Here is a 27,899-nt window from a genome sequence, read left to right as displayed (position 1 = left end):
CTTTACTTTTTTTTGCCTGGCTGAATGCGCTTTACCTGGATCATGTCTTAAGTAAATCAATATGTCTTTCAAGCATGGCTATTAACAGCAGTGTCCTTTCATTCCCTTTTTCTCCATCAAACCACACTAATCCTGATTTACACAGTTTAAAACCTTGGCCATATCCCTTACCTTCCAAGGAGATAGGGTAATTAAATTGGTACTTTTTATAAGTCGTTCTCAATAAATCTGAATAAATTAACAAGGCATTACTAAGACTGCTACATTAAATTTGCATAGTGTGTTTAATGAATATGCAACTGCAAGTGAAAAGGTCTGCTACTGTGAACTCTTGAAATTAGCATAACTACTTCCAGCATGTTTCTTAAATAATGCTCTCATTTGCACATCACTGAGTTGGCTAATTCTAACTTCAGTCAGTGTAGCCTCATAATTAAGACTCTTGCTTTAATTTTTAATGAAGTTTACGTTACATCAATCCTGACAGTAATGAGAGGGACATGGAAACAAAAAGGCTGCTAATAATTAAATTCACCCACCAGTTTGAGGCATAGTAATTCCTGAGGAGAAATTACATGACTAATTATTAATTTGATATTCATACCATTCCATGGATAGACTCACATAACTGCTTGTCCGGGTGCCAGTTATGCTGAAATGCAAAATGCCTTTTCACTGCCCCCATGACTAGGAGGTCTCACATGGATTTTAGTGCACAATTAATCATGTTGACACTCACGATTAAATGCTTTTTATTGGTCCCGATTTATTGGGCCATATTACCTGAGTTGGTTTAAGGCCTGTTCGAGTCTGTCAGTGAGATGCAGACATAAACAGAGTAATGATTGAATAACTTTGCTTTGGTGATTTGGAGGCAGTTCAGAACTGGTGCTGACTTTCAGCACTTTGATTACATCCCAAAAAAATCCAAACTTAAGAAAAACTATGTTTTTTTACCTTCCAACCAAGGCTATTAACTTTAAATATCGAGAGTTAAATATTCTAAGACTGTATTTGTACAACTATGCATCACAACTTAAAGAAAAACTCCCCACAAAGACAAGTAAAAAACAAAATGCAAGAATGCCACATTTACTTTTAATTTGCCATCAAGGACTTGTTGACAGCAAGATATTCAAAAGATTAACATCAACCTGCTCTGCTAGTATCTGAATTTAAATGAAATGATTTGATGTAGTTAAAAAAAGAACTCGGCAGTAGCTTTTTTCCCCATTGTGAAACAGATATTTTTGATCAAAATGATTCCACATGTAGATCTTCTTATCCTAGTTGTCACGACAACTGGCTACTCCTCTGAAAGTTAATTATTTGGGATTGTAATAGCTTTGGTTTAGGCAGGGGAACTGAACATCTCCCTTGCTGATAAGCCTGTTAACACTCTGTCTGTGCCTACAGTAGCTGTGACCAGTAAAGACTTTCCCTGATATGCAGCCGTACTTGACATTTCATCGGATTCTTCCTCGGCTTTTCCATTAGTGCATTACAATAGCACAAACCTCAACTCTAGATTAAATTTGTTTGATAGAAATGTAATTGCATTCTTTTGTGTGCATGCAGTCTGTGTGTATTTCCCCCCCATCTATAATTCAGATGCCTTGTCACATCTGAAGTGCTTGCTCCTGAACAGGTCAGAGTCAACAGCATTATTTTCAAGTGCGGACTCTTAAGTGTCTAGTAATCAACATCACAGTTCATCAGTTCTATTACTACTATCCTTCAAGAATAAATCTGCTCGTATATCAGCTGCAGTGGCGCTTCAAGAACCCTTAATCAACAGGATTTCTGACACGTAAACACATATTTTTCTCTACACATTAGCCATGCTTTACAAGGTCCTTGGCCACCAGTTAGGGGCTTCATCCTCGCACTGTTAGTGCAACAGCAGTCTGGTGGAATAATGATGCGGAGTCTGTACTGTGCCCTGCCTTATGAGCATGCTTTTATGGACACGCAAGTATTCGAGTCTCGCTTTAATTAATGTGACAAAATCCTTTTGCTGGGTTGCTTCCTGTGCCCCTTTGATTAGCCGTGGATTAACAGGACCTTTATGTTTTCCTCACTGCACCCATGTTTTCAGTGCAGGTTAGCTCCCCTATTACTGAACAAATGAATTAGTGCCTGGAAATGTGTCATGCATATTACCTTTCAGCAGGAGGCACATTGAGCTGGTCAACAATAAAGAGCAGTTCAAAGCGTGCCATGCAACATTTCTTGTTTGCGTTCCTCCTTTAAAGCTCTTTGTGATTTACTGTGATGCTTGTTTGTGCTTAGCAATGCAAATTTGGGTCTTACAGCGGCATATATCACACACCAGTTAAAACATATCAATAGAAGTGGCCCTTGGTGATTGGTCATTGTGTTAGTCTCTCGTGAGCCAAAGACTTAACATTGCAGTGATCGCCGCATTTCTGTCTTGTAGAATTGAAATAGAAAGTGACGTTTAATAAAAGGATCCATTGTCAGATGTAGGTCAGAAAAAGCAAAGTTTAGGTGTTCTAATTTGTCTTTCTTTTTCTTAGGTGTCCACAAATAGATTATTTTTGCAGACCTTTTTATTAAAATTTCTGTGATATCTTTTTTTTCTTCTTGTTTTTTTTTAATCTTTTACCTTCCCTTTGGGTGTCCCCAGCATCAGCCGTGTGTTTTTGTTTACATGTGCTGTAAACACTCCTGTATTTTTATTGTGTATTGTGCTGTTCTGGTCTTTGGCTCCGTTAACCATCCGTGGAGACCAGGCATTTCCCTGATGTATAAGATGAAAGACGGAACAAAATGCCCCTCATTTGGTCCCAGTTGGTTAAGTGTGTTCTGATCACTGCCAAGGTCTGGATGAACATGAGCCACACAAAGGACCGTGCCTTCCAACCACACAAGCTCACAATAAAAAGGGATTTGCCTCAGTTAGTCAGTCTTGCACGCTAACCCCCAAAGGAGAGACATGTTGGTGGTGTTACAGAGGACATGTCAACGTCAAGCTCCCCCCCCCCCCCCCCCCCCCCCCTTTTTTAATCCTTCATTACCTTCCAAATTAATTTTGGGCCTACAGTCGGTGCATAAAAGGTGATTTGTTGCTTTTTTTGAGCAATAAAACGATAATAGAAAAGCGAGTGCAAACAGTAAGGTTAAAGGTTTTAGGTTAAACTTACAACTTTGACCTCGAGAGGCTGTAATTCCACTTAAAGTGACCCTCATATTGATCCATTTCCTACCCTTCAGTTAATGTGTCACCTGTCAGCTGGGTGGGCTGCACACGCAACACAGTTCAGGGAAGTGTGAGCTTATGATTTTTAAAGCCCTCATACCCCCCACCATCCTTTAAACTTGGTGTACCTTCATAAATATTTCTTCATTCTGTGATCTCGCCCTCATTGTGCTGTTGCACAGATTCATCCACCTCAAAGCCTTCCACCTCATTTGTATCCTCTATGAAAGATAACTCTTTGTATGTGATTGACCTATGTTAATCCATACCTCTTTTTTTTGCATAAAGGCCCTTTTATCTTTCTTCCTAGCGATGAAAGTTCACTCTTCTGTTGAGTTTGTTGTTAATATATTATGATCTCACGTTGCTTAATATTGCATTATTCTCTCATTTTCAACAATATATACAGAAACTGAGAATTATTGTTCATATGAAACTAGTTCATTATAAGGTGATACATAGTATAGTAGGGTGGGCCTTGCATTTTCTTTTCAGTATTGATATGGACTCTATCATATTGTTATTCTGTTTCTCCTGTCATCTTTTCTGTCGCACCGTCTTTACCAAGACTCTTCTTCTGCTTCCTCTTTGCTCCTGCCTTTTCTTACACTATCTGTCAGCTGCCTAAGTATCATGTGTAGTTTAATAGGATGATTTGTTGTCATGGAGTCATCTGTCACCAAAAGGTAAATGATGAAATGAGAGCGGGAGCGCCACTGTCTTGTCTGTAATGAATTATGCAGGGGGTCAGGGGCCTCTGTTTTGGTTACAGTCGACAGCACAGACAGGGACCTCAGGTAGTACACTCATCAGTCCTGCTGTTTCTCACCATATGGAGTCAATGAACTGGGACAGCCCTCCTACACACAGAAACACACAAACACATGCACACACTCATTCAGTGTGGTTTTACATTGTCCAATAGTGCCATTTTTATGGATTAATTGATGTAAATGGGGTGAACAAAAAAACGTGCCATTAGAAGACGTTAAACACGACAAAGTACAGCCTCTAAATTTACCTTACAGCTGAATTAGCACTTCTCCAAAACACACACATAGATAGATAGATGTGTATATACAGAGCATTAATTGTTACATTGACCTTTCAGAATAAAATAGCTTCATTTAACTACTATTTCTACCTGCAAAATCACTCCTTTAACTAACAATTCCTCTTACACTGTCCCCATCTCATGGCCACTGAGTGAAACTGCTCCTCTTAATATGAATGCTGCTTAGAAAATGAAAAGTCCCAAATAAAATTTTCTAAAATTCCAAAACTATCCAAAATAAATCCCTTAGTGCCCCTTTAAATAAATATGCCTTTAGATAGATTTTTTTCCCCTCCAAGTCTTTCAGTGTTTAATTGGATGAAGCTACTCGCAGACAAATTGAATTAGATGTTCCCGCCTCTGTACAATTGAGATATCTGTTACAGATGATGTGCTGTATAATGAATGCCTAATTTATGTAATTAGACCATTAAGCATAATCCGAGCATATGTTGGGAATGCCCTGAGGTCTTCTTCCAGGTACTCCCTCTGATGTCACCCAGAAACAGCTAATGGACTGGGCTGCCAGGAGGATCTAATCCTGATTAGTATTATTATTTAAACATAATAATAAAACAAAAATGAAATAATCCCTGCATTCTAAGAGTAATGTTAATATTTGTGAATGTGGAAATTTTCCTTTTTTATTCTGACTGGCTTTGGTCAAAAAAATTCATACTGAAGGGGGCAGCATGTGAAGATGGCCTTTAAGTAGTGTGAATATCCCGTCATATAGGCTAAATTTGCCATCGAGGAGGTTCTTGTGAGAGCACTCTGTCTGCTAATTAATTGTCATTCCGCTGAATATTCATACCTTATCATCAGCGCGTCCTTAATTGCGCCGTAAAACATCTCTGGGGGCTGAAATCACCGCGGACTTAATTAGAAGCCTATTGAAAAAAAAAAAGACTGGCTGGAGAGTTTTGCAAGCAGACAACAAAACTACATACCTGCACGCACCGGGCGTGTATTTAACACTGAGGCCAGCAGACAATAAATCCTCTATAAATCTTTCAGCCCTGCTAATGATCATCTGCACGGAGGAGATGGAAACAAGTCACATAGAAAATTGCGCTCAATTGCGCAAATGTTTGCCTTGAAATGCGAGTTTCTGCACCTCTAGCTATTATTTGTTTATTTATTGGTTGGTTAATTGCCTAAATCTACATTGCCTGGAGTCTGGGATGGAGCTCCATATATGCAGCCAGCAACCAGGATGCACCTGAAAAACAGAAATCACACGAAAAAAAAAAAAGAATTATTTTTCCTCCGGTAAAATATTTATTCTAAAATACCAAGTCTGAAAAAAAATATTTGTTCAATTTTGATGAATTCATTTTCGTTTTCAAACTTGACCCTTGCTAATAAATGTTCCCTGCGTTCTGAGCAGCAGCACTCGGCTTCAATTCCCTCCTAATCGTTCCCTGAATAGCAGCTCCTCTCCACCTCTCCGTAGGTCTGGGTGGCAGCATATCTCAACTCGATTCACTGTGACAATATTGTTTGGCTATCATTCGCTGCTTTAGGATGAATGGCATCGATCCTCTTTTAACAACATTTGTTTCCTATTGTGTTCGGGGGGCGCAGCAGAGGAGGGCAGACGTGTGAAAGTGGCTGTTTGATTCTCTTTTTCATCCCCATGACCTCAGCTTTTGTGTCTCGTCACCCTGGGAATGTCACGCCTCACTACTCTACTTTAAGATGTTTCAGAAAGTGCCCTTTGTTTTCACTCCTTTTTTTTTTTAAAGCTCACACAAAATTGTTCTTGGTCCCCCCTCCTGCTATAAAGGATACTTCAGACTGAGGCACGGTTCACAAGTGCAATGCAATTTGGCTTATCCCAACCTTTGTTCGGGTTTCTACAAATGACCAAACATAGTGCAGACTTGATCTACTGCTGCTTGAACTCGGGAGTTTGGGAGCAGCTAAAAAACTCCTATTCAGATTCAGAGTCATGGTGGTATTTTCAGTGTGTGCATTCGACGGGGACAAAAGGCCTACCAATATCCCATAACCCTGAAGCTCAAAAAGCCACTCCGTCTGTGAGTGAGAGGAGTCAAAAAAAACAAAAACCCAAACTCTCACTGCCTGTGTGACTCGGCTGGTTAATGCGAGCGTTGCAGGTTAACTTGCAAAGCATGACAGCGAGATTTTTTTTACGGTGAGAGTAAATAAAACTGACAAAGATTATTAATTTCAAGGGGAAAATGTAAAATAAGGAATCGTGCGTATAAAGAATGAACAGTGCGTAAAATCCGCCGTTTGCAGTGCGATTTTAATCGTGCGTAAAAATCACATTTTGCACGAAACAAATGTGCAAATTACGCACTATTCTAACAGCAATATGCATGGACGTATTAATCTGATTGAGACCTAATAATGCTGCATATGTGTGTATTTTTTAACGAATGGCTGAGTGAACAGGCTGGATGTCAGAAGATGTTTGGTGTTGGCAGTGTGTTGTCATTATCCGTTTAAGATGGGTCGACAGGGCCACTTCCTTTTGGACAAAACCTTTTGAGCTGAACATTAATGTGAGATGACAGGTGTTAAAAGCCACTCCGCAGGAAAAAGGAAAATTGAAAAAAAAAAAATACAAGCTGGAAGTTTCACACTAGTAACTTGGACCCATTTTTCTTTTGAATTTTGGCACAAATTACGCACATTTTTCCTGCTTTAATTTTATTAGGCTTATGTTTGGAAAATAATTAATGATTTAATTAATTAATTTCTATTGATTGAAGAGTTTGGGTTGTTAAGCAGTCCTTGTGCAAGCGCTGCCTCAGTCTGCTGCTGTTTTTTTCTGGGTGAAAGTAGCTCGGTGTCCCCCCGCAATGCGATTCTTTTCGTAATCCATCAGACTGGTGATGGGGTGCAGTGTGGGTTTATGGGGGGAAATTAGCATAAATTATGAGTAAATCTGCGTGTGCGTGTGTGTGGTCCCTGGCATTGCAAACCCTCCAAGCGGAAAAGGTGGCCCTGGCCAAAAGCTTGAATAGCAATAGCTCAAAATAGGCTTCCCATTTGGTTTTCACATTCATATAATTGACTTATGGATATTTTATACAGTTTTCGCCACACCATCCTCAAGGGTTTATTTGCATTTCTGAAGTACTTTTGGATCTTCTTTACATAAACACAATGGACCTGATTGCCTCATGAAGTTTCAGTTTGAACAGCATTGTTTGCATTGTGTTGATGTTTTCATATCGTCTACTTCCTTTGCTCAGCTCTGGGCGAAATTAGCTGAGAAAAACTAATAGTCGGCTCATCAACAAACTTGCTCGTGGCAAATTATTTTTTGTATGGCGTGTGCATTTCGTAAACAATATTAGAGTGTAATTAGGGGAGGGAGGGGAAAGCGAGGGGAAAAAAGCATTTTCTCAGCATTTTATCTGTAAAATCAGCTTTTCATTCAAATCCACATAATAAAACCACCAGCATGCACTGCACCGAGAAAAGCACTTTTAGATTCAGTATCGCCCACATCCACATTGTTAAAACTGTTCTCTGTTGACATAATATTAAATTGCAATGTGCCGAATTATTTCTAATGCCAGCTCACATTCCAAAGCCTACTTGTGAAGTGTAACTGTAAAGTATTAGCGCATACCTTCACACACTGAGTGCCATCGCAGTTCAATTCCGGTTACCGAGCCTTTTCGCCCCCTTTTTCTGTCTTCAAATGGAAATGATTTCCATTGGCCCAAGGTGTCCATGTAAATAGGTGTAAATGAAACCAGATTATGCCTTCCTCCCAGCCCCCTCCTCCCATGGCAATTGTCATGTGATAGCAAAGAGGTGGCACATTAATGGAGCGCCTCTACAGGGGTCTTTTCTGCTCATGTCACTACATAAAACTATCAGATGGTTAGAGGAAGGCCATGGAGGCATACGCTTAGCTAGTCTTATCAAGGACGCCAAATGAAGTCTATTCAACTCTGCTAGCGGGACAAGCTGACTTACTTTGCAAGAAAGACTTACAGCAGCCGTCACTCCATAAATGTGCACCGTCCTCGCCCGGGCTCGCCTGCACACCGCAGAGGCGCACAAACTGGCTGTTTTACGCGCAGCGCAACTCCAGCGTCGCCTGCACTGAAACTTTCCTCAGCGGCTGTTTTCATGACGAGCAGCAAGCTTTCACCAAGGAATTAAGGGAGACTACGTTTTTTTAATTATTATTATTTGCTTTTCTGAAAAAGAAAAAAATCGAGGATGCCTCGTCCGGGGAGAAACACGTACAGCGACCAGAAGCCACCTTACTCCTACATCTCCCTCACTGCCATGGCGATCCAGAGCTGCCCGGAGAAGATGCTGCCTCTCAGTGAAATTTACAAGTTCATCATGGATAGATTCCCGTATTACAGAGAAAACACCCAGCGGTGGCAGAACTCTCTGCGGCACAACCTGTCCTTCAACGACTGTTTTATTAAAATCCCCCGGCGCCCAGACCAGCCAGGTAAGGGCAGCTTCTGGGCTCTGCACCCCAGCTGCGGGACATGTTTGAGAATGGAAGTTTTCTGAGGCGCCGCAAAAGGTTCAAAGTGTTGGGCGCGTCTGATCACTTGGCCCCCAGTAAGCAGTCGGATGCTGCCCATTACCTCCAGCAGCAAGCCAAGCTGAGGCTGAGCGCCCTGGCGGCCACCGGCACGCACCTTCCCCAGATGTCCACCTACAACCTCGGAGTGTCCCAGACGTCAACTTTTAAGCACCCGTTCGCCATCGAGAACATCATCGCCAGAGAGTACAAGGTCCCGGGGAGTCTGGCGTTCTCCACCATGCAGTCCATGTCCGCCGGGTACCCCCTCCACAACCAGCTGACCACCGCCTGGCCCCACATGTACAACACCAGCGTGATTGACACGGCGGCCCCCATCTCCATGGCGAGCAGCGACTACAGTGCCTACGGCGTCCCCATCAAGTCCCTGTGTCACGGGGGACAGTCCTTACCGGCCATCCCCGTGCCAATCAAACCCACCCCGACCTCCATGCCCGGTTTCTCGGCTCTCCCTCCCCACATCCCCGCGTTTCTATCAAACTCTCCGCAGTCTCTGAGCCCGACGTCCCCACAGACAGCGACGAGCCAAAGCAGCCCTGCGACCCCGAGCGAGACTCTGACCAGCCCGTCCACGCTGCAGTCCGTGGCTGTGCACTGACCGGCCGGACTGTCGCGGTGAAACTCGGGACTGTTGGCTCCCCAGGCCATCCCCCTTGCTCTCTCTTTTACCAAACCCAAAGTTTATAAGCCTATTTTCTGCCGTCGGAGAAACTATCAAGGCGAGTTGCAGTTGCATATCGATTTATTTGTATATGTGTTGAATGTGTCGCTTTAAATTGTGTCAAATCCAGCACAGAGTCGCACAGCGAAGTATTGCTCTTGAAAATATAAATTATTTGATGATAGTTCTATTTTTCAGTTTGTTGTGAAAATATGAGTGTTGAAAAAGTGGAGCCACTGAAGGGGACCCAGGAGGAGGAAGGGGTTTGTTTTTGGCACCATCAAATCCCAGTGGCGTTTTTTTTTTCTCCCCAGTTTTATCAAACAGCAAAACTTTTGCACCGTTTCTGTGTGACCACTGTAATGTCAATGAATTACGAGGCAATGGCTCCGTGTTTTTGTTTGCTTTTAATACTGGAATGATGGGTAAGGGTATACCAAATAGGAATAGGATTTAGATTCGTTCTTACCGTCTGTGTAAAAAAAATTTAAAAAAAGAAAAGAAAGCAAACTGAAACCTTTTCAAAAACCGAAAAGCAGTATTGTCCTCAAAATGCAAGATGTGAATATTGCAAATAACTGATACTGAAATGTTGTAAAATGCACTTTTTAGTTTTATGTTTTAGATATCTATTTTCCAGGAAAAAAATGTTCTGTGAAGCATTTAATTTAAAAAAAAAAACAACAGGCTGTGGTGACCATGTGTATCAGATGCTGTAAATTTGTACTTCTTCTTTTTTATTTTTAGGTAAAGCATGCATTCTAAAAAACAATTTGTGTTGTTACTGTTGTTGTTGTTATTGCTGTTGTTTTGTTTATTTTTTTGCGAGCATGCGTGCTTTCGAAAAAGTGTGCAGTCTGGAAAAAATAATGGTCATCGAAATATTTTCTCATTAAAAGTGAAGTAAACAATCAAAAGTGTTTCTGAAGATTTAATCAAGGACGAGCACACAAATTATTATTATTATTATTATTGTTTAGATCACAGTTATTCAACTTGCAGATTTTTTTAAATGGTGTGCATTCAGAATTTAAATTACAACATAATAATAACAATAATTATAACGATAATATTAACGATAATAATCTTAATCCAGATCTGTGTGGGAGAGGCTGGGAAGCTGTGGGAAGAGAACTGAATCGTGCAGCCGATTAGGATGCATGGAGCTGTGATGCTGTGGCCACAGCGCAGACAACCAGCCTCATTCATCAAGCTCAACTAAACACAATTAGGCCCAACAATAAACATTTAGAAAAAGCCACACAAACTATCACAATTAGTAGCGTTGCATATTTTTCTGCATCACGTGTCACCGAGGGCAATTCAATAAGCGTCATGTTCATTTTCCCTCCATCCTCTAACGAGTGCATGTCGACCTTGTAATTTTCTCCCATTTGAAGGATTCAACAGGTTTAGAAATGCAAATGGAGAAATATCTGCGCAAGTTGTGTCTTAAAAAAAAATGTTTCCAACGGATTAAATAGAAAGTAACGCGATTCCTGTGCCTCCTCCATAGAAAAGTGCAGCCCATTTTCGGGGTATTAAACAAATACATTAGAATTCCGTCACTTTATGGAATCCAGTAGATCAAATAAAGGGTCTCGGGCCACTTCATTCTCCCTCATTCACTTGTATTGAAAGTGCAAAGAATGGTAAACTTAGACTGGGCCACCAATGTAGATTTAGCCTTTTTTCAGCAAGACAAAAAGACTGATTTTTCACAAACACATTGCTGACTGGGGAACTAGGAAACGAGCTGCGAGACCCTTTTGGAATTTAAATCCACCCCTCCCCCATGGACTGTTTGTACAACAGTGTTAGTTCTTTTTTTCTTCTTCTTCTTCTCCCCCCTCCACTTTGTGCATTTGTGTGTGTAACATTAATTCTGACTCTGGGTGATTAAATGTATTGAAACTGCAACTCCAGGTTACAATTTAGCATCAGATTAATTGCAGATATCTTTCTGGCAGGTCATGAGAATTGCATTAAAACCACATTATTCTACAAGTTTTTTTTTTATTTTTTTTATTTTCATTCAGCTTGTGGAAATAGAATAAATTAAATCCTTTAACACCTGTGTCATACGAGTGCAAAAATTCTGTAACGGCATATAATGCAACTATATTTACTTCGTATTTATATCTGTGATTTTTTTTTTCCATTTTTGATTTGAATCTCAGTGTACTTTACTTTGTCTTATTTGTATTGCATTGTGTTATGTCAAAGATTTATGTAATATACAGATAAATGTTGGAAAAGAACTTTTTGTGAATAAGAAGTCGTTCATTGTAAATTCACATCCAAATGCGAAATGTAAAAATAACCAAAAGTTTTTTTGTTTCAATGCAATATTTGAATGCATCTTGACATTTAAAAAGCAGCATTCTGCTATTGTGCAGTTTTCAGATACAGAGGATGGGTTTAATTCGAGCAGTAAAGGGAAAAAAATGCTGCCTTTGTTGGGCTGGCACTCAGTTCTATTACAAGTAAATGAACAACTTTAGCTTTTCCTGAACAAATTTTCAAATGGGTTTAACCCTTTCTAGAACCAATGGAGGAAAATGCATTAATATTACAGGTGGGTGAGGAGGAAAGCATTAGAAAATTATAGAAAATGCATCTCTGGCACTTGTGAAATCGTAATAAACTGTCTGCAAAACCTTTTTTTCCCCTAAATAAAGCCCTTAAAAAATAGCCGTTTTTCACACTGCGAGCTTTTAAATCAGCAAACAGTCCCAGAGTTTTTCTTTCTAACCAGTTTGCATCCTTTTCTCTTCTTCCATAAAACAAATAAATCCTCTTGTTGCCATTTCAGGCAGTTCGGTGGCATCAGCATGAACTCGGTTGTATAATCCAAGTCTGCATTGTCCTTGTTCTCTCAACTATGTTCCACTTAGACAAAGAAGAAGGTCATCTTAGGCAGGCGATGAAATATAGACCACATGCAAAACCACAATGTTGTAGTTTAATTAAAATAATTCATTAAAGTGGAGGCCCAAGGTAATTAGCATGTATAATTTATGATTTGCTTAATGCATGCAGGCAGTGGCCTCTGCAATAAACTCAACTTAACCTCAAGTAGGGAACTGATACGGACAGGGGTGTTATTTACTGTGTGTTTACTGTTTGGATATTTGTCAAGAGGAAGCAAGTGTTTTCAGAAAACCCTCCATTGTACACAAACAACTTAGTTTTTATGTGTTTATCTTGGAGATTTATGCTCACTTAGAAGAGAGGCTGTCAGATTTGTCATAAGGCGGGAGGAAAGATATTGGGAATTGCCCTCATGTTTTGTTTTTTTTGTGTGTGTGTGTTTTAAAAAATATTTTGAAGCGCATATTCACTCTGCTGGTCACTCGTGTTGAAAATAGTTTGTGCTGCCGTTTGGAGCTGACAGAATGAGGACGCAGACCGATGGCAGGTAGCTCATCCTCTCTCCCGCAGCAGGCTGTCAGCGCTGACTTTTAGGAGAAGACGCTAAATAATCAGTGATAGACAAAACTTGCATTAATTATACTGGGCAAATGTGTCAATCCCTGACAAGCCTTTGACATTTTGAAACATGGCCAGTGGCTGTGTTTTATTATTTCTTGCAAGTACGTGTAGTTTTTTAAATAAAAACAACAGGGTAAAACAAATATTTTCAGATGGAGCTGTAGGACCATGGTAAACAGATTTAGTTTAGAGGTAAACAGAGCAACTTGGGGCTTTTCTGATGGGCGGAAGAGGAGGTATTGAGCAGAAAATCTCATTTTCGGACACTTGTGACTGCATTAATATCAGTCTTTTTAACCTGTCACCTTGAGACCACTTTCCAATTTATCCTAAGGTGTTCAAACAACAGCAAAAAAAAATCTTGCCCTTCATAATATTTTACTAAAGATCACATTTTTGCTTTATAAAAATAACACCGCATTGGCGCTGTATTCTACAAGTTTCAGCTTCCACTCATGATTGTAGCAATATATGGTTAAATCATCAGTCATAATGTGTGACTCCCAGGCTAAATACATTACATGGCTGTGTCGGAGGGCAAAGGGCAGGTATAGTGGGCAGACGAGGGGTGGGGGGTGGGGATGCAGCAACATTCAAGGCTGGCTCAGCCAAACACCCATGTGTGCATGAAATTAGAGTGTCAACATCTGATTCATGCTGCTGGGTGGTGACTGTGAAACAAATTATGTCAGCGGGTGGCAGCGGCAAAACACCACTGAGCTGCAACAGACAGTGGCTCCCGTGGAAGTTATGGCAGGCTGCAGGTTCTTGTTTTAGGAACTGTGTTTTCACGCAATAAATTTGAAAAGGTTTTCAACTCACAAAAAAAGGAAGGAAAAGTGAGAATGTATTTTTTAGGAATTGGATTTCTCGGTGTAGCCTTGTGCTGCAGACAGTGAAATTTTGAAGCGCTCCACTGTGGAAGGAGGTGTCATAAAGAAAATGGTTTTAGGAAATGGGGTGATGATTGTTATTAACGATAAGGATGTGTATTGTCACAGGGATGCAAGGTTTTCCCAAATATGAAATGTATGTGTAGGATATATTGAATTATTTTTCATTTAATCCATTTTACAATTTGCAAAATGTAACCGACACCCCTCTGTTGCTCTTCTTGAATTGTAAACATACACAGACTGTAGACACCACATATTGTTCCACCCTGTAAGGCACATTCTAAACGTGTGATTTTTAGCTGTGCAAATTAAGCTAACATGATTTATAATATAATAATCAATGTGATTTTTCTCTCACAGTGCAGCAACAGTCACGTCTGACATATTTCCAGTTTACGGTCTTGTATGTGATGCAACACACTGCCGTGTCTATGCAGATGGATCACTTGCTTTTAGCCTCAGTCTGTGCAAATGTTGGGCGGGTTGAGACAAAGTGAGAGAGAGAGACTATCAACAGAAAAACCATTCATCAAATTTCAGGCTCCAGTCGTGTCATTCTCAACTTTCAGCCTCTACATCTAACCTGCATGTTTAATTTCAGTGTGTAAATGGGCTAAAATTGGCAGGCTTTGGACTCTTCTTTGCTTTTGCAGTGTCAAAGTGGCCAATAATGCAAATATCAAATTCCACTCGGTTAATTAGACATTTATTTTTTACTCTCCGGTGTTTAATTTGGAATGCCGGTAAAGGGTGTGTTCTGAGGGCCAAAAGTGTCTGCTCTGTTCCAGCTTGTCTATTCTAGTGAATCTGTTGGACTTCTAGGCTATTGGATAATTATATTTAAGAATTCTGTTCTCAGAAAAGTCCCGCAGCCAGAGTTTGACCAAATGCCTATTCATACAGAACCTCAGTGTGGGAAGTCAGCTAAACGCCATTACAAACAAGCTGCTTTAATGAAGGTACTTAACAGATTTGACACTGCGATGTTTTTGCTTCTCAAGTGCTTTAGCTGTTAGGTGTTAGAACTATAACAGATTCTGTGGATTTTAGCAGCCTGCTATTTCCCCTTTTAAATGTGGGACGAAAAGCTAATTTATCACCTTTCCTTGGGATCTTATCTACCCTCTCCAGCCGTAAACTAACACTTACACAGGACTTCAAAGGTGCGCTAGGTAGCAGAGGTGAGAAAGGGGGCCTTCATCCACTTGGGGCTGGTTCCTTCCAGAGATGAGATGGAGCTGATTAACAGGAGTGTGCAGCAAAGCCCCCGTGGGCCAGCAGCTGGAGGAGAACTCCCCACGGGAGCAGGGCGAGGTGTAAGTTTTGACAGCTCCTGTCTCTCCCCTCTGGATACTGCGAGGTCAGGGCACCCTCAGCGGGCCCAGGCTCCGCTCTGGATAGGAAGTCGGCAGTAATTGCCATTCAGCCAGTGGGACAGAAACAGAGACAACAATAACCAGCGAAGAACACACAGCCTGTTTCCTCTTTGTCTTCATGTGTTTGAGGAAGGATGCTACCTCCTCTCAGACAGAACAAAGCCGCAATAAAGTTCTCACAATCCAATACAAGCTTGCAGAAGTTGTTGAGGAAGATGATCTTTCTGGTGATGCTGTGCACTTGGAGCCTCTTCCTATCCCAGAGAAGGCCCAGATGGCTGCTTGTTGTTGCATAACAAGACTGTATTGTTTTGTTAATGTAACTTCATCTGTCTTTGATCTAAACTCATGTTGTCATGGCCAGTGTGAAAATCCCTATTAAGTGCATGATCCAGCACTACGCTCATTGTGATTGTGATAATCTCCTACATTGAAATTCCACTTTGTTCCTTTGTTTCTTTGTTAGTCAACACAATGTGAGGTTAATTAGCAGCCACTGGTAACCTCTGCGTTCCTGGATACTTCATCACAGCTGAAGTGTACTCTTCACTGGGAAACGGGGCTGCTGGCACTAACAAGACCAAACACAAGGCCTTGAGCCAATTGAAAGTAAGCAGAACACAAACGCAGCCCTAAGTTAATCCCTTTCCGACTAACACACAGACCCCAAAAGTATAAACTGTAATTGTCTCTTCACATCATTAATTGCTCTCATCATCGGATCCTTTCTTGGAGTGAATACACACACACACAGAGGTGAAGCCAAGTAAATCACAATATATTTGCAGATAAGGTTGCAGTTTATCAAACATTAAAAGGCTTTAATCTGATTCCAAGGTGTCACAGTGTAAATTTCCTTCTTCTGTGGCGCACAAGCTTTCAGCACAGTGCATTTATCTGCAATATTGCCCTTCCGCCACTTCAGATCTCCCCATTCCCTGGTGGTCTAATTTATGTTAAGTCACAAACCTCCCCTATGGCTGTTTTGAAATGTTCAGAATGGAGACTGTGTGCTCCAGGTTTATGCCAGCGCCACAATCCCCTGTGTAATTGTTCTCTATGGGAAAGCACATCTCAGTGAAACCATCTGCAAGTCCATGGGGCAGTTTCCTAAGAATGACTGGACTTCTTAGGGGGTTCCACTGCAATCCAGTTTCTCTTGTGAAGCAAGTAATTAATTCAAATCTCAGGAAGTCAATAGCTGCCTGGATCAGAGGCATGTAGCACACAGCTGCTGATACCTCCAAACACACCGCTTGTCTTCTCAGGAAGTCGCCAAACAAAAAAAGGTTACAATGGGCGCACACACCCATACAAGGCTCACATAACACCACTTTAAACATGCGATTTTTGTGTATTCTTATCATACAGTAGACTTCATTAATCTAATTGTAATGATGGTGAGAGTCACCGATACACATGGGAAATGGGGTTCTTTATGAATGATGTAATATGCAGTCAATAAACAAGCTTTCAAGGTTCTCTCGAACCTCTAGCTATAATTATTTATCTCTTGTTGATTAGTTTCTTTAGTAAAAGAAATGACCTGCTACATATTAGCTTGCCGTTATGCAAAACATAGATTTAACTTGGCAGGGTCTTGATTTATTTCCCAAACACTCTGTGTTATCTTCCGCTGTGGTTGGGGAACCAAAGTATGTGCAAAGAAGCCCCAGTTTGTGTGGCAGCTTTTGTGATGATGCATTGAAAAAGTGGCGTTCTTCTCATTTGCTACTTTTTTTGGCTCATTAAATTCATTAGCAAAAGCACAGAATGATGAAACGTGATGAAAGAGCCAGGGCAGCACTTTAAGAACCACAAATGAACATCACTTGCTCGCCGCCTCCATCTTTCTCCTCTGTGAACTGTAAAGTAGAGCAGACGAGAAGAACGAGTTACTTTGAGGTATTTATTCTTGAAGTTGACCAGCTGTGCACCCTTCTCCTGTGCGTCTCATTACACGATCCAGAGCAAAAACTTGAAACCGTTCTGGACTGCTGCGGTCTCCGTTTCAGACTGAAATCAAACTTTAGTCTCCTCCACTTGACAGCGTGATCTCCGAGCTGTCAGGCAGGAGATCTGTAGGAGAGGAAAAGCTCGGTGCGTGTGGGGGGAGTGAAAGTGATTCACAGGCAGTAAACTTCTCTCTCCTCTTCTTCTGCAGATGGGGCAGGGCCGGCCTAAATGCCTTGCCGGGCTGCTCCCTACAGCTCATTGTTATCCGGCCAGTGGAGGAAGCCACTGCTGTGCTTCCAGCCTGTTCTCTGACAAAAAGTGTAAATAAGGATCTAAATAACAAACAGAGTCATGCAAGCCGGTGTGTCACAGTGAGCTTCACAGGCTTCACTTTAGCCTCGCACTGGCCACCTTAATGACTCTGTCAAAGGGAGCGTGCAATGGTCGGCTAATTTCCTTTCTCTGGCATCATTAGATGGCACTGTAGTGGACAAATGAAAGTGTGTGTGTGTGTTGTGGATCACTGGCTGCAGCCAAAAGAGCTTGACATTAAAATATGCTCAAGTAGAAATCAGTTTAACATGTGGTAAGGGTGGTTCACGTTGTAGACTGGGTTAATATATAAATAAAATGAAGTTTGTCTAAGTCATTGGAATATCTTTCTTCTGACACTGTGGCTCCTTCATGTGTTGTTTTTTCATACCTGTTAGGTGATGAACAAGGTGTGAAACATGCCTCAGTGCAGGATGATTGACACTGTGTTTGGGCCCTGCAGCAGGAAATAAATTACAAGCCTTATTTATGATTCACTTGTTAAGTATCTCAAATAAAGTGCAGAGTGTAACGGTCACGCTAGATTCACAGCTTCGTCTTATGTGTCACTCCTTCATAGAGAAAGAAAGTTAATGTCTGGCATGTCCGGAAAGCTTTATTTTTGTTTGCATATGATTTTCTGACTGTGACCAAATCCTCATGGTGTCACCTAAGCCTTCTTCTTCCTCCTGAATTTCCCTTTGGGGATGAATAAAGTGATTCTATTCTATTCTATTCCACTTGACCTTTGACAGTCAGGAGCGCTGCTTCTTACCGCTATGGAGTGTGTGCGTTGTGCAGCTTGATTGAGGGCTCTCAAGCACATCAGCGAGTTATGAGTTAACCTCCTTTCTGACATCCTCTCTGGTTTGGTGAGAGCATTGTGCGGGGCTGGAAAAGGGCTTGCCCTTCTGGCCACAAATCAGCGGGAAAAGCAAGTTTGTATCTTCAAAGGGTGGCCCTCTCCCCGTGATTTACAGCCCCCACAGAGACAAAGTTAGGCACGGCCACTGTCTCTGCACCTGGGCCTTTATCAAGCAGCCAGGATGAGCTCTTTGCAGAAGACATTCAAATGTACAAGGAGCAGATTAGGCTGACTCAATCTTCTTTTGCCCGGAGAGAGAAAAAAAAGAAAGAGAACCGGCTGACTTCAAAAAGACCCCTTTCCCTCAGCTTCTTGAATGAGTGAAAGGGTTCAGGAATGAAAACAGCCTTGTGTATTCAAAGTGCTAATTCACAACTTATTCCTCTAATACACTCATGAAGCACTTTTAATTGTGTTAGTTCACATTCCAAAGACATGTTTGTAGCTTTTAATTGGAGGTCTCTTTGAAATCATTGAAATGTATGACTTGTGGGGCCAACTTAAACAGTTCTTATGTGCTTGGCGAGGAGGCTGCATGGCTACTTTTCATTCCCATGCCTGGGTGGCACTCAAATATTGACTATTAGGAGTAAAAGTGCTCCTAAAACTGTGTAAACAGATAACATTAAAAACAATCACCATCGTAATATCTAAATTAGATGCATTTCTGACATAAAATACTGAGAATTATTGATGATGAATGAAAACAGGCAAAATAATTTTAATGAATTTAGCCAAAAAAAAAAAGTAGACAGGTAATTTTTTTTTTTTTTTTATTTTTGGTCCTGTTGCTTTTCGAGAACAAATTAGTACACTTGCAGCTTTTTAAATAATTGTTTAAGTGTAATATATGCTATAAATAACATTTTTAATTCCCAAAAAAATTATCCTTAGGTTATTTGTGCACAACAACCTCGGGGAATTTTTTTCAGTTGTGCATGTTAACTTCCATATAAATAAAACCCTAATAATGGTGTGTGTCCTGTGGTTGGGAGGAAGGGGTCAAGGATGGGTGGGTGGTGTAGGGGGCTAGAGCATATCTCTCTGTCAATCTTCACACATGTCTGCAGTGGTCAATAGAATTTGGCAACCTCTGCAAGTCTCAGTTACTTTTTTCAGATAAACTATGGACTTCTTTCTCCTTGAATGAATTCTTAAGCCATTCTGCCTTCCTCTCCTGAATCATCCTTTAATCCAGAGAAAAGGCCCGGAGAACTGGCTGTCATTTAATGCTGCCACTGCCAGGACTCTTAGCTTAAATAAAGTCAGTGTAGCATGAATCTAATTCTGTGGATGTATGGGCCTGGGCTGGTGAATGTTGCGTCTGGAGAGCCAGTCCTCCTCAAAACCTCCGTGCGAATGCCTGGCGACTGCACAGTTACCCACAGTGAAAGGACCACCCACTTAGGATTGAGAGGGGATTTGAAGCTTGCCTGCCTGCTCATTCCTTTCCAGGCCTTTCTGATACTGTTTGAGCTCATCCAATTGTGGCCACTCTTACCATTATTCTATAGCTTGCCTGAAAGCAAGCCTCAATTGTCAATCTTTCTTTGCGGATCATATCCGTGTGTATTTTTGATGCGTCTTGAAGGATTGCTTGACAATCCTGAGTGCACTTTATTAGATCTTGTTAATAGTTAAGTTCATAACAAATAGAGTATTCAAATATTGAATTTTGGCTTTCATTTTTGGCTGCCCTTACCCTTAATTTTATTAAATGCCTTAATGGACATGCATGAGAAATTAATTCATTTATTTATGAGTAGATTTAAACATATTTTTTACCCGTCTCCACAAAAGCACATTCAGAAATCTCAGCGTTCTCTTTCTAATTTATTGGATCATTTTCTCAATTGCTCGTCTTGTTTGAGTTTCAGTGAGCCCCACACAGCATCCCTGGGGATTCTCGCTCTGCTTTCGCCAGTTTTCTTTGAGGTCTTGTATATTTGGATTTCCCGCTTCACTGCTCCACCCCAACATGTTCATTTCCAACTGCCCATCTCCATTTACAACCTGTTTTTATCAACTTTTTTCACAAAGCACAACAAAACAGAGGGAGGAGAGCCTCGCTGCTTGCGGGGGCTAACACAGCCAGGAACATTGTCCATGAACTTCTCCTCATCTCCATCCCCCAGTGTTATAGACAAACAATCCTTTCCATATGCAGTGGAAGGGGTCATGGCGTTAACAGAAGGAGGAATGCTTTGGGGAGAAAATATTGTTCAGCAATGACACAGAAGTAATTTGGGTCTCACTGAGTGATTTCATCAGGGCCTTTTGTTGCCTCAAAGTGTTTGACCCAGAGGTCCCTGTCAGCCCTGTTGTTAATGGGAGCCAGAGCAGAGTGACAGCCCCAGAAAGTAAAACATTTTACTACTAATAGTGGGCCTCCAGAGGCTTAGGCATAAATATTTAAGCTCTTCTCCCTTGTCCCAAATACTGGGGGGTCTCCATGGTGCATTTATCTATAATGCAAGAAAAAGAGCAAATATATCCGCTGCATGCTACTAGACCAGCTTGTTGGCATTTTTATTGCAGCGTTGTCGAATGAAATAAGACAGTATGTTAACTTTTGTAAGAAACTGCAATAATGCAAACTGTCACCCACACTCGTTTAGCCTCCTGCAGCTGCATAAGCAAAAATATACACTTTAATACACACACTAATCTGATTGCTAATATGGTTTGAGGAGATTTCCCCTAATGCAGCCCTGCATGGAGAAAAGGTACTAGCTTTGGCCTTTTTCTCAAAGTAAACTTCATTAAAGAGGCTATGTGGCTTGTGAAGGTGGTCTGACGTGCCCTGAATGATGGTCTCCACAAACAAAGCTGCTACACAAGCCATCGAATTATCTCTGTCAAACTTTGGCGTAATCTGAGCTGATCCTCTTAAAAATATTTAAATGAAAACATTTGCACATCAATGGGCTCCATGGCAACCCTGTGTGTATTCTTCTTTGGGGTGCCTCTTTAACACCAGGCTTTAGAAAAGCACATCTCCTCCGTTGTGTTGACAAACAACAAAACAAACAATATTAAATGGAGGAGCTGAAGTTTTTCACATCATTGATGGATAGAGGAATCTGAAAGGCTGAAGGGAGCCACGCTGAATGAATACTCAAGTTTGAGACGCTGGTAATTATGTGATTGGTGCTTTGGGTGTGTCGTTATACACGGGCTATAAACCAGAGTGAGGGCGTTTTGAATAAGATGACCAAGGTTGTGCGAGTGAATCTAATTCAGGACTCTTCATAAGTATTCACTGAGCTGCCTCATCAGTACTTTATAGCTGCATATTATTGCTCATAGTGAGACCTGTGAGGAGCACCTCTCCCCCTAGTGGTGGAAAAATAAACCAGCTTTGTTTGATCTTTAAAATCATCTCCCTGCTCAGGTTTCACTCCTTTTTTTTTTTCTTTACCCCAAACAGCTCTAGTCTCCTCTGAATAACATCATAATAAACCGTGGGTGCAACTATTGCAGCAAAATGTGATTATGTTTGTGGAAATAATAGTGCTTCTGTGGTACTTCCTCTGTTTGCTGGGAAGCCGGCGATGTATTAATATAGCTCGTGGCTTAATTGGGTTTTGGATGGTGGATTAATTAATTTGTGGCTAATAGGCACAAACATGAGAAAACAAACTTCTTTACTTTAAGCTCGGGCTGTACATGCATCTAAGTAAGTAATGTAAATTATGCAGATTGTGTTGATTATTCTGACAAAGAGGTTTTTGTAAGAAGTGCTTTAAAAGATTACTGCTTCCTGGCATTTTATCAATTGTACACTTCCATAAATAAGCTGCAGATTTGAATTATTAGTCTGCTTTGCTCTAACAAATACTGCGCGCTGATTAATGATACGGGGAGTTTATAAGTGAAATAATATCATCAATTTTACAATACGATAACAACAGGACTATAAAATAAACCACAAATGCACTCCACTTCCAGTTTGTACGACTATAATACAAGCATGAGTCTTTAAAAAGATACTAATACTGTCACTTTTATGTAAGACTTATGATATAAATATGAGTGTTAACACAATAGATGGCTAATTTTAAATGCTAATTATACTTTTCTCTGCAGCTTTCCCAGAAGAAACTGGATCTCTGATGCAATCCCCCCAAAAAAGACACGAGGTTCAGCCCGGCCTTGTAACTCTGCTGCAATCCGTGCCTGCAAACTGATAGCTTACAGAAATAGAGCCCCCCTGGTCCTCAGCATAAAATGTGCTTTAATCAGCAGAACATCAATTAACAGTTGGAAATAAAATGTCACCTTGGTGTTTCAGGGGAGAAGCCTTCTCCCCTCAAGCTTTCATTTGGAAAACTTAAAAAAAACCCTCTTTCTTATGGTAATTCTCTGATTGTACTGTGTGCTCATACCATTTTCATTTACTGGGGGTGTTAATTATATTTGCAAAGTTTTAGGACTCCACAAAGCAATTAGAGCCAAATAGTTGTAGCAGAAAATGTCAGTATTCAAATATGTTTTTCCAGAGCCCTTGTTAATCTAAGTTTTGAACTGGGAACTGTTGACAGAGATATTCCTTTGACACAGCCGCAACAAATTAATTGGAATAGACGTACTGGTTAGATTGTTTGGAAAATTCAATATGATTTGAATATTAAGATTTTAAAGTGCTGCTTTAAAAGAAGCTTTGAAGTGTGAAGTCAAACAACCACATAATGTCTCTACAATAGTCAGCACCAGGAAGAAATTCAGCCAATCTGCATTAATAACATTAGAAATAAGCTGCTGTTTTTATGCCACAAAGACATGGACATTTGTGGAATAGCATACTTCCTTTATATTTGATGCCCAATAAAGACATCTTTGGGGAGGTCAGACCACTATATCCACTTCCCCTGATCATGTGGGCCAAATAATGACGTTAGATCTTTTACCTAAAATGCAAGATGTATATACCACTATGCTGAGGTGGGACTGTGCAGCATATATCAGCCAAGTCCTGCCCATGTGATAATTCTCCGAAGTTAAACAGCCATAAAAGGCTTGAGAACTCTGACCTTCACAATCTAACTAAGCAAGAGAAGCCAATGATGTGGAACAGACCCATCGCAGCACTCACATGATGATAAACTACGCTCCAGCTTTGCTAAAAAATAACTGTATGTCTTCGATGACATATATAGCGCCAGCATTTCAATACGATCCCAATTTATTTTGCACTAAAATGGTTTATTGTCGGCTATAAAGCATATGCAGCAAGAGGCGGAAGGACGAGGCTGCTTCGGTGCAGCGAGAGTGTCTCAAAGGCACATTGTTCTCTGTGCAGCTCAAGAGCACATCTCAGTGATGCGTCTCAGCTCCACTAGAAGGCCGTAAAAAACTATCAAAACTTATAAACCTTATCATTAGTCTGCCTCTTGTCACTCATCCCTGCTACTTTGCTCACAGGTAGCTGTTTTCGTTCCGCGACTTTCTGCAAACTTAGGAGAAACTTCTGTCATGTGAGGGGAATTTTGGCACAACAAAAAAAGAAATAATTTGATCTCATGTGAAGCGTTTTATAACAACCCCACCACCACCACAAGCGAAGCGTGCACACAAATTGAATGAATTTACAGACATTTAGGCTCCCGAGCAATATTTGTCACTTTGTGTCAAAAAGTTATCATAGAGAGTAAAATAAGGGGGGTAAAAAAAAGGGGGGGGGGGGTTGCTTGTTGTGAGACTCATGTCATGATATAGGGTCATTTACAATCCTATAACATATTCAGACACTGAGCAGATAAGCGAGCGATACATCTTTCTCCACGCCTGCCCTTCACACTTGTCATAGCAGCACCATAAACAGCATCCATAACAATTGAGTCCACAGAGAGAAAACCTCCGATATGCAGAGGAGCCCGGAGCTAGGGCATTCTCTGCAAAGAAATGGATATATTTTTCAAGTCGCTGTGAAAATAGGGAAAAAAACATTCTTCTCTCGAGCAGCGTATTCACGGCAGGGATTTTATTTTGCAGAAAACAGAGCTGTAATCGATGAATAATGTAGTGTTTAGCGAGAGAAGGCTGTTATTTGTATTATTATTATTGTTGTATTATTTGTACTTGGGATAAAGGAAGTCTTTACGGGTCTGCAATTAATCACAATTAAGAAGATTTTGACAAGAGCTCGGGGACAGAGCAGACAAAGCCCTCTTTCTATATTCCCAAGGAGGCTACTCTGAAATGATGGGAGAGGTATGCAGGCAACTAATGAGATCCGTTTTCCAGTAAGGTCTTGTTATGATCTTTGGTTTCCTCTGTGTTAAGGGAGATCATTGAGGGTTACAACCGCTGGCTGGAGAAAGGAGGACGCACACCTCCTTGTTTCTCTAAACCTCCTCCTTAGATCTATTACAGTGCATTTCACAAGGCTAAGTACCATTTAATTTAGTTGCCCTCCCATATTTATCTTCTGCCCGTGATTTATGGGTTTAGAATCTCTGCGCTGGAAATGTAGGGTATCGCTTTACTGTGTCGGCCCACAGAATTTCATGCTATGTTGCATGAACAGCACATCCCTCCTTTGAATAATCATTAGTGATGCACGTCATCATAATGGCATTTTTCTGTGTGTTTGTATTTGTGTTGTTTTTGGTGCAGATTTGGAAATTAGGTGTGGCAGCAACAAATAAACACAACTTAAAAAATGTCAAAGCTGCAGACTTGTGCTGTGTATCCCAGACCTTGAACAGCACATTACCTTTAGCATGTATGTGCTTTTTATTACAGTGTTTATGTACAATTTGTTTTATCTTTCTTTCTTTCTGTCAGCTGCACCGTCAAAAACAAAAACACTAAAAATCCAGACAGACTTTAAGACTTTCTCAACATTTTTTTTGAGTCATTTGGGACAACTTTCATGTCATTTTGACTCATATTGAATGGCTAAAAACTGCAACCAGATCAGTTTTACGTCCATCCAGATGTCTCAGTTTAAAAGACAAAGATTGCAGATAAACTTTGATACATTTTGGACGAATTTGAGGAATTTTCATACCATTTTTAACATTTTCTTGAGTCATTACCACAATTTTCAAAATATTTTTGGATAGTTTTCAATAATTTTGTGAGTAATTTGGTGGGTTTTTGTCAATCTTCATGCACTATAAGAGCTAACCACATTTCATAGGCCTCTGAATCCTTCAGCAAACTCTACCAATCATCTCAGATATCTTTAGTTTTTCTTTTCTGGAAGCTTAAGTAAACTCATACAATCAAGACTGACCTCAGTATTGTTGAATTAAACACACACACAAAGTACAAGCGGACTCTGTTGTACTTACAAATTAAAAGGCGGTGCAAACACCGTCTCAAATCTTTTAGCTCCAGTAACACTGATAAGGCAGAGGTCAGTGACCTTAACATTGAGGAAAGTTCCTGCTTGTCAGCACCTGTGCGTTTCTGACTGTCTATCCTAAAGGTGTGGAGAGCTGACTGTTTGATTAAAGTCCTGCCTCTCTTTAAAGTCCAGAGAGTGTGAGATAAAGAGGCGCCCAGGTGATGAATGGCCTCATCCCTCAGTCCACCTCTTTAATTTTACCTTTTTGAAAATGAAACCAGCTCGTCTGCCTGTGTCTGCCACGGTAGTTAATTGCTCCTCACAAGCCGCGCTGAGAAGGTGGATGTCAAAGCGAGCATACCATCTGCAGCAGCTGCTGACTGGAGGCTAATGCCCCGAGAGCACGCATACTGTCCTGACACTGGCATTTCTCACTCTGCATCATCCAGTCAGGAGCAATAACACCACAAGTTGAATAATTTAGCCATCGCCTCGCTGTAAGTCAGCGATCATCCACAAAGACAGCCGGAGGAGGGACGGCCTCGGGGTGAAGTAGTTTACACATGTTCCACTCGGCTTAGATGCTCCGAATAACTGGTTGAGTGAGAGATCAGCGTATTGATTACTGTCATTCTGATGGTCAGGATAACAAATAGTGGGATTCCATTATAAGACTATTATGAGTAGCAAATAGTGGAGATTTGTTGAGTGATCTAGAGAGCTGTCCCACTTGGCGAAGAGCTGAATTGTGTTTGATTTCATAAATAATTGCAGTCATCAGGGACACACATTGTTTTAGGCTTAACCGTGTTGTTTACCCATGCCACATGTCTGAGGGAGAGACACTGTTGTGGATACACATCGCCCTCAAGGAATCTTACCCAGGGCCCATGGTTGGCAAGTGTATTAAAGGCTTTTCCAGGGTGTGTGTGTGTGTGTGTGCGTGCGTGTGTGTCTTCGCATGTGTGAATAAGTGAGAGGGAAAACTTAAAAGGGGAAAGAAAAACAACATGCATCTAGTACTTGAGGTATTTAGGCGAGGCTGTAAGCAAACACATCCGTAGCTAATGAGGCCTGGCATATGGAGTGATCATTGGAATTCATCATAGCTCACTGTTGCTACAGTGCAGAAGTGTTGTGCTCCGTCACTTAGACAACCACTAAAGAAAACTAGAAAAGCTGCCTTTTTTCCCCCTGTTTTTTACCCCAGTGTTAACAAATTAACCGACACATATGTGGGCCAAAAAGAAAGTTGAAAAGAAAGGTGATTGATTGTTCCCTTGTTGCCTTCCTGTCAGCTCGGTTTCTGTCAGCAGAGGATACATGAAAGATGGAAACTATCTACGCCTCTGGCCCAAATCCCACTTTGCACTCACAAATGTAGAAATTCTTCGAAAATAACAAAAAAGCAAGAACTTTTCCTGTCCTCGTGACCCCAAGAGTTTTCAGAACAAGAAGGGAAAAGGAAATTTTTCTTTCGGAAGAGGTGTGGTGGTGCTCACTTCTACATTTGTTCATCAGAGCCTTGTGTAGAAATCTCTGTGGTGGACTCGGTGTGTGTATGTGTGTGTGTGTGTATTTCTGCGTGCAAATGTGTACACTCTGTGTTTGTGTGTGTGCCGAGGAGAGCCGAGAGGTGGAGGCAGTGCAGACGGAGCTGATTAGGAATCAGTGGTTCTGCTTCCTCTGACTGTGCTGGAGATGAAAGGGAGCGGAGGTGGAGGTGTGGGTGCAGGTGCTTGAATCTTTATCTGAGTGTCTCCGTGCACAGTGCAGGGACTCCTATGTCCCTATTATGGGTGACTGCAGAGAGCTCAATCACCCCTTAAAAAAAACAACAAAAAACAGCCGTGCAGCAGAGCCGGCATGGTGCCAATTAGGATGGAGCAAGCAAACATATGCCTCTCTCGAAAAAATCCTGATGAAAATGCATATTGATGCCATAAATTAGAGGAGTACAATAGAATGTTGGGCGTTTGTGTGTAAATGTTTAATTAACCTGTTTGCCTACATCACTGCTGCGCTTTGCAGCTAAGGAATCAATCTACTTAGCAACCCATTTAACAATACAAGGCCTGCCTTGTATGACACATTCATTGGGGACAGCCGAGCAATTGTTAATGTCTTCAAATTAACAAAGCCATTAACCCAAGTGATAATGGTCTTTTTGGTGTGTATGTGCGGGATGTCCAAGGACGATAACTCT

The 27,899-nt window shown here is 41.0% G+C and overlaps 1 protein-coding gene and 1 long non-coding RNA gene across 5 annotated transcripts in view; both read left to right on the top strand.

Moving 5' to 3' along the window:
* The window catches only part of LOC110948956 (uncharacterized), a 92,235-nt gene that overhangs the window by 20,185 nt on the left and 44,151 nt on the right, over positions 1 to 27,899 (top strand). The gene's annotated exons all lie outside the window — the stretch shown is intronic.
* On the top strand, positions 8,074 to 12,190 carry foxb1a (forkhead box B1a). Its single transcript, XM_022190736.2, is given in 2 exon segments — positions 8,074 to 8,769; positions 8,772 to 12,190. Coding segments are annotated over 2 exon segments (939 nt in total). The 5' UTR covers positions 8,074 to 8,492; the 3' UTR covers positions 9,434 to 12,190.

Source organism: Acanthochromis polyacanthus, chromosome 8 (genome assembly GCF_021347895.1).
Source record: "Acanthochromis polyacanthus isolate Apoly-LR-REF ecotype Palm Island chromosome 8, KAUST_Apoly_ChrSc, whole genome shotgun sequence".
Classification (NCBI taxonomy): Eukaryota; Metazoa; Chordata; class Actinopteri; family Pomacentridae; genus Acanthochromis; species Acanthochromis polyacanthus.
The sequence above is the reverse complement of the archived record's forward strand: the minus strand, read 5'-3'. Positions and strand labels throughout refer to the sequence as shown.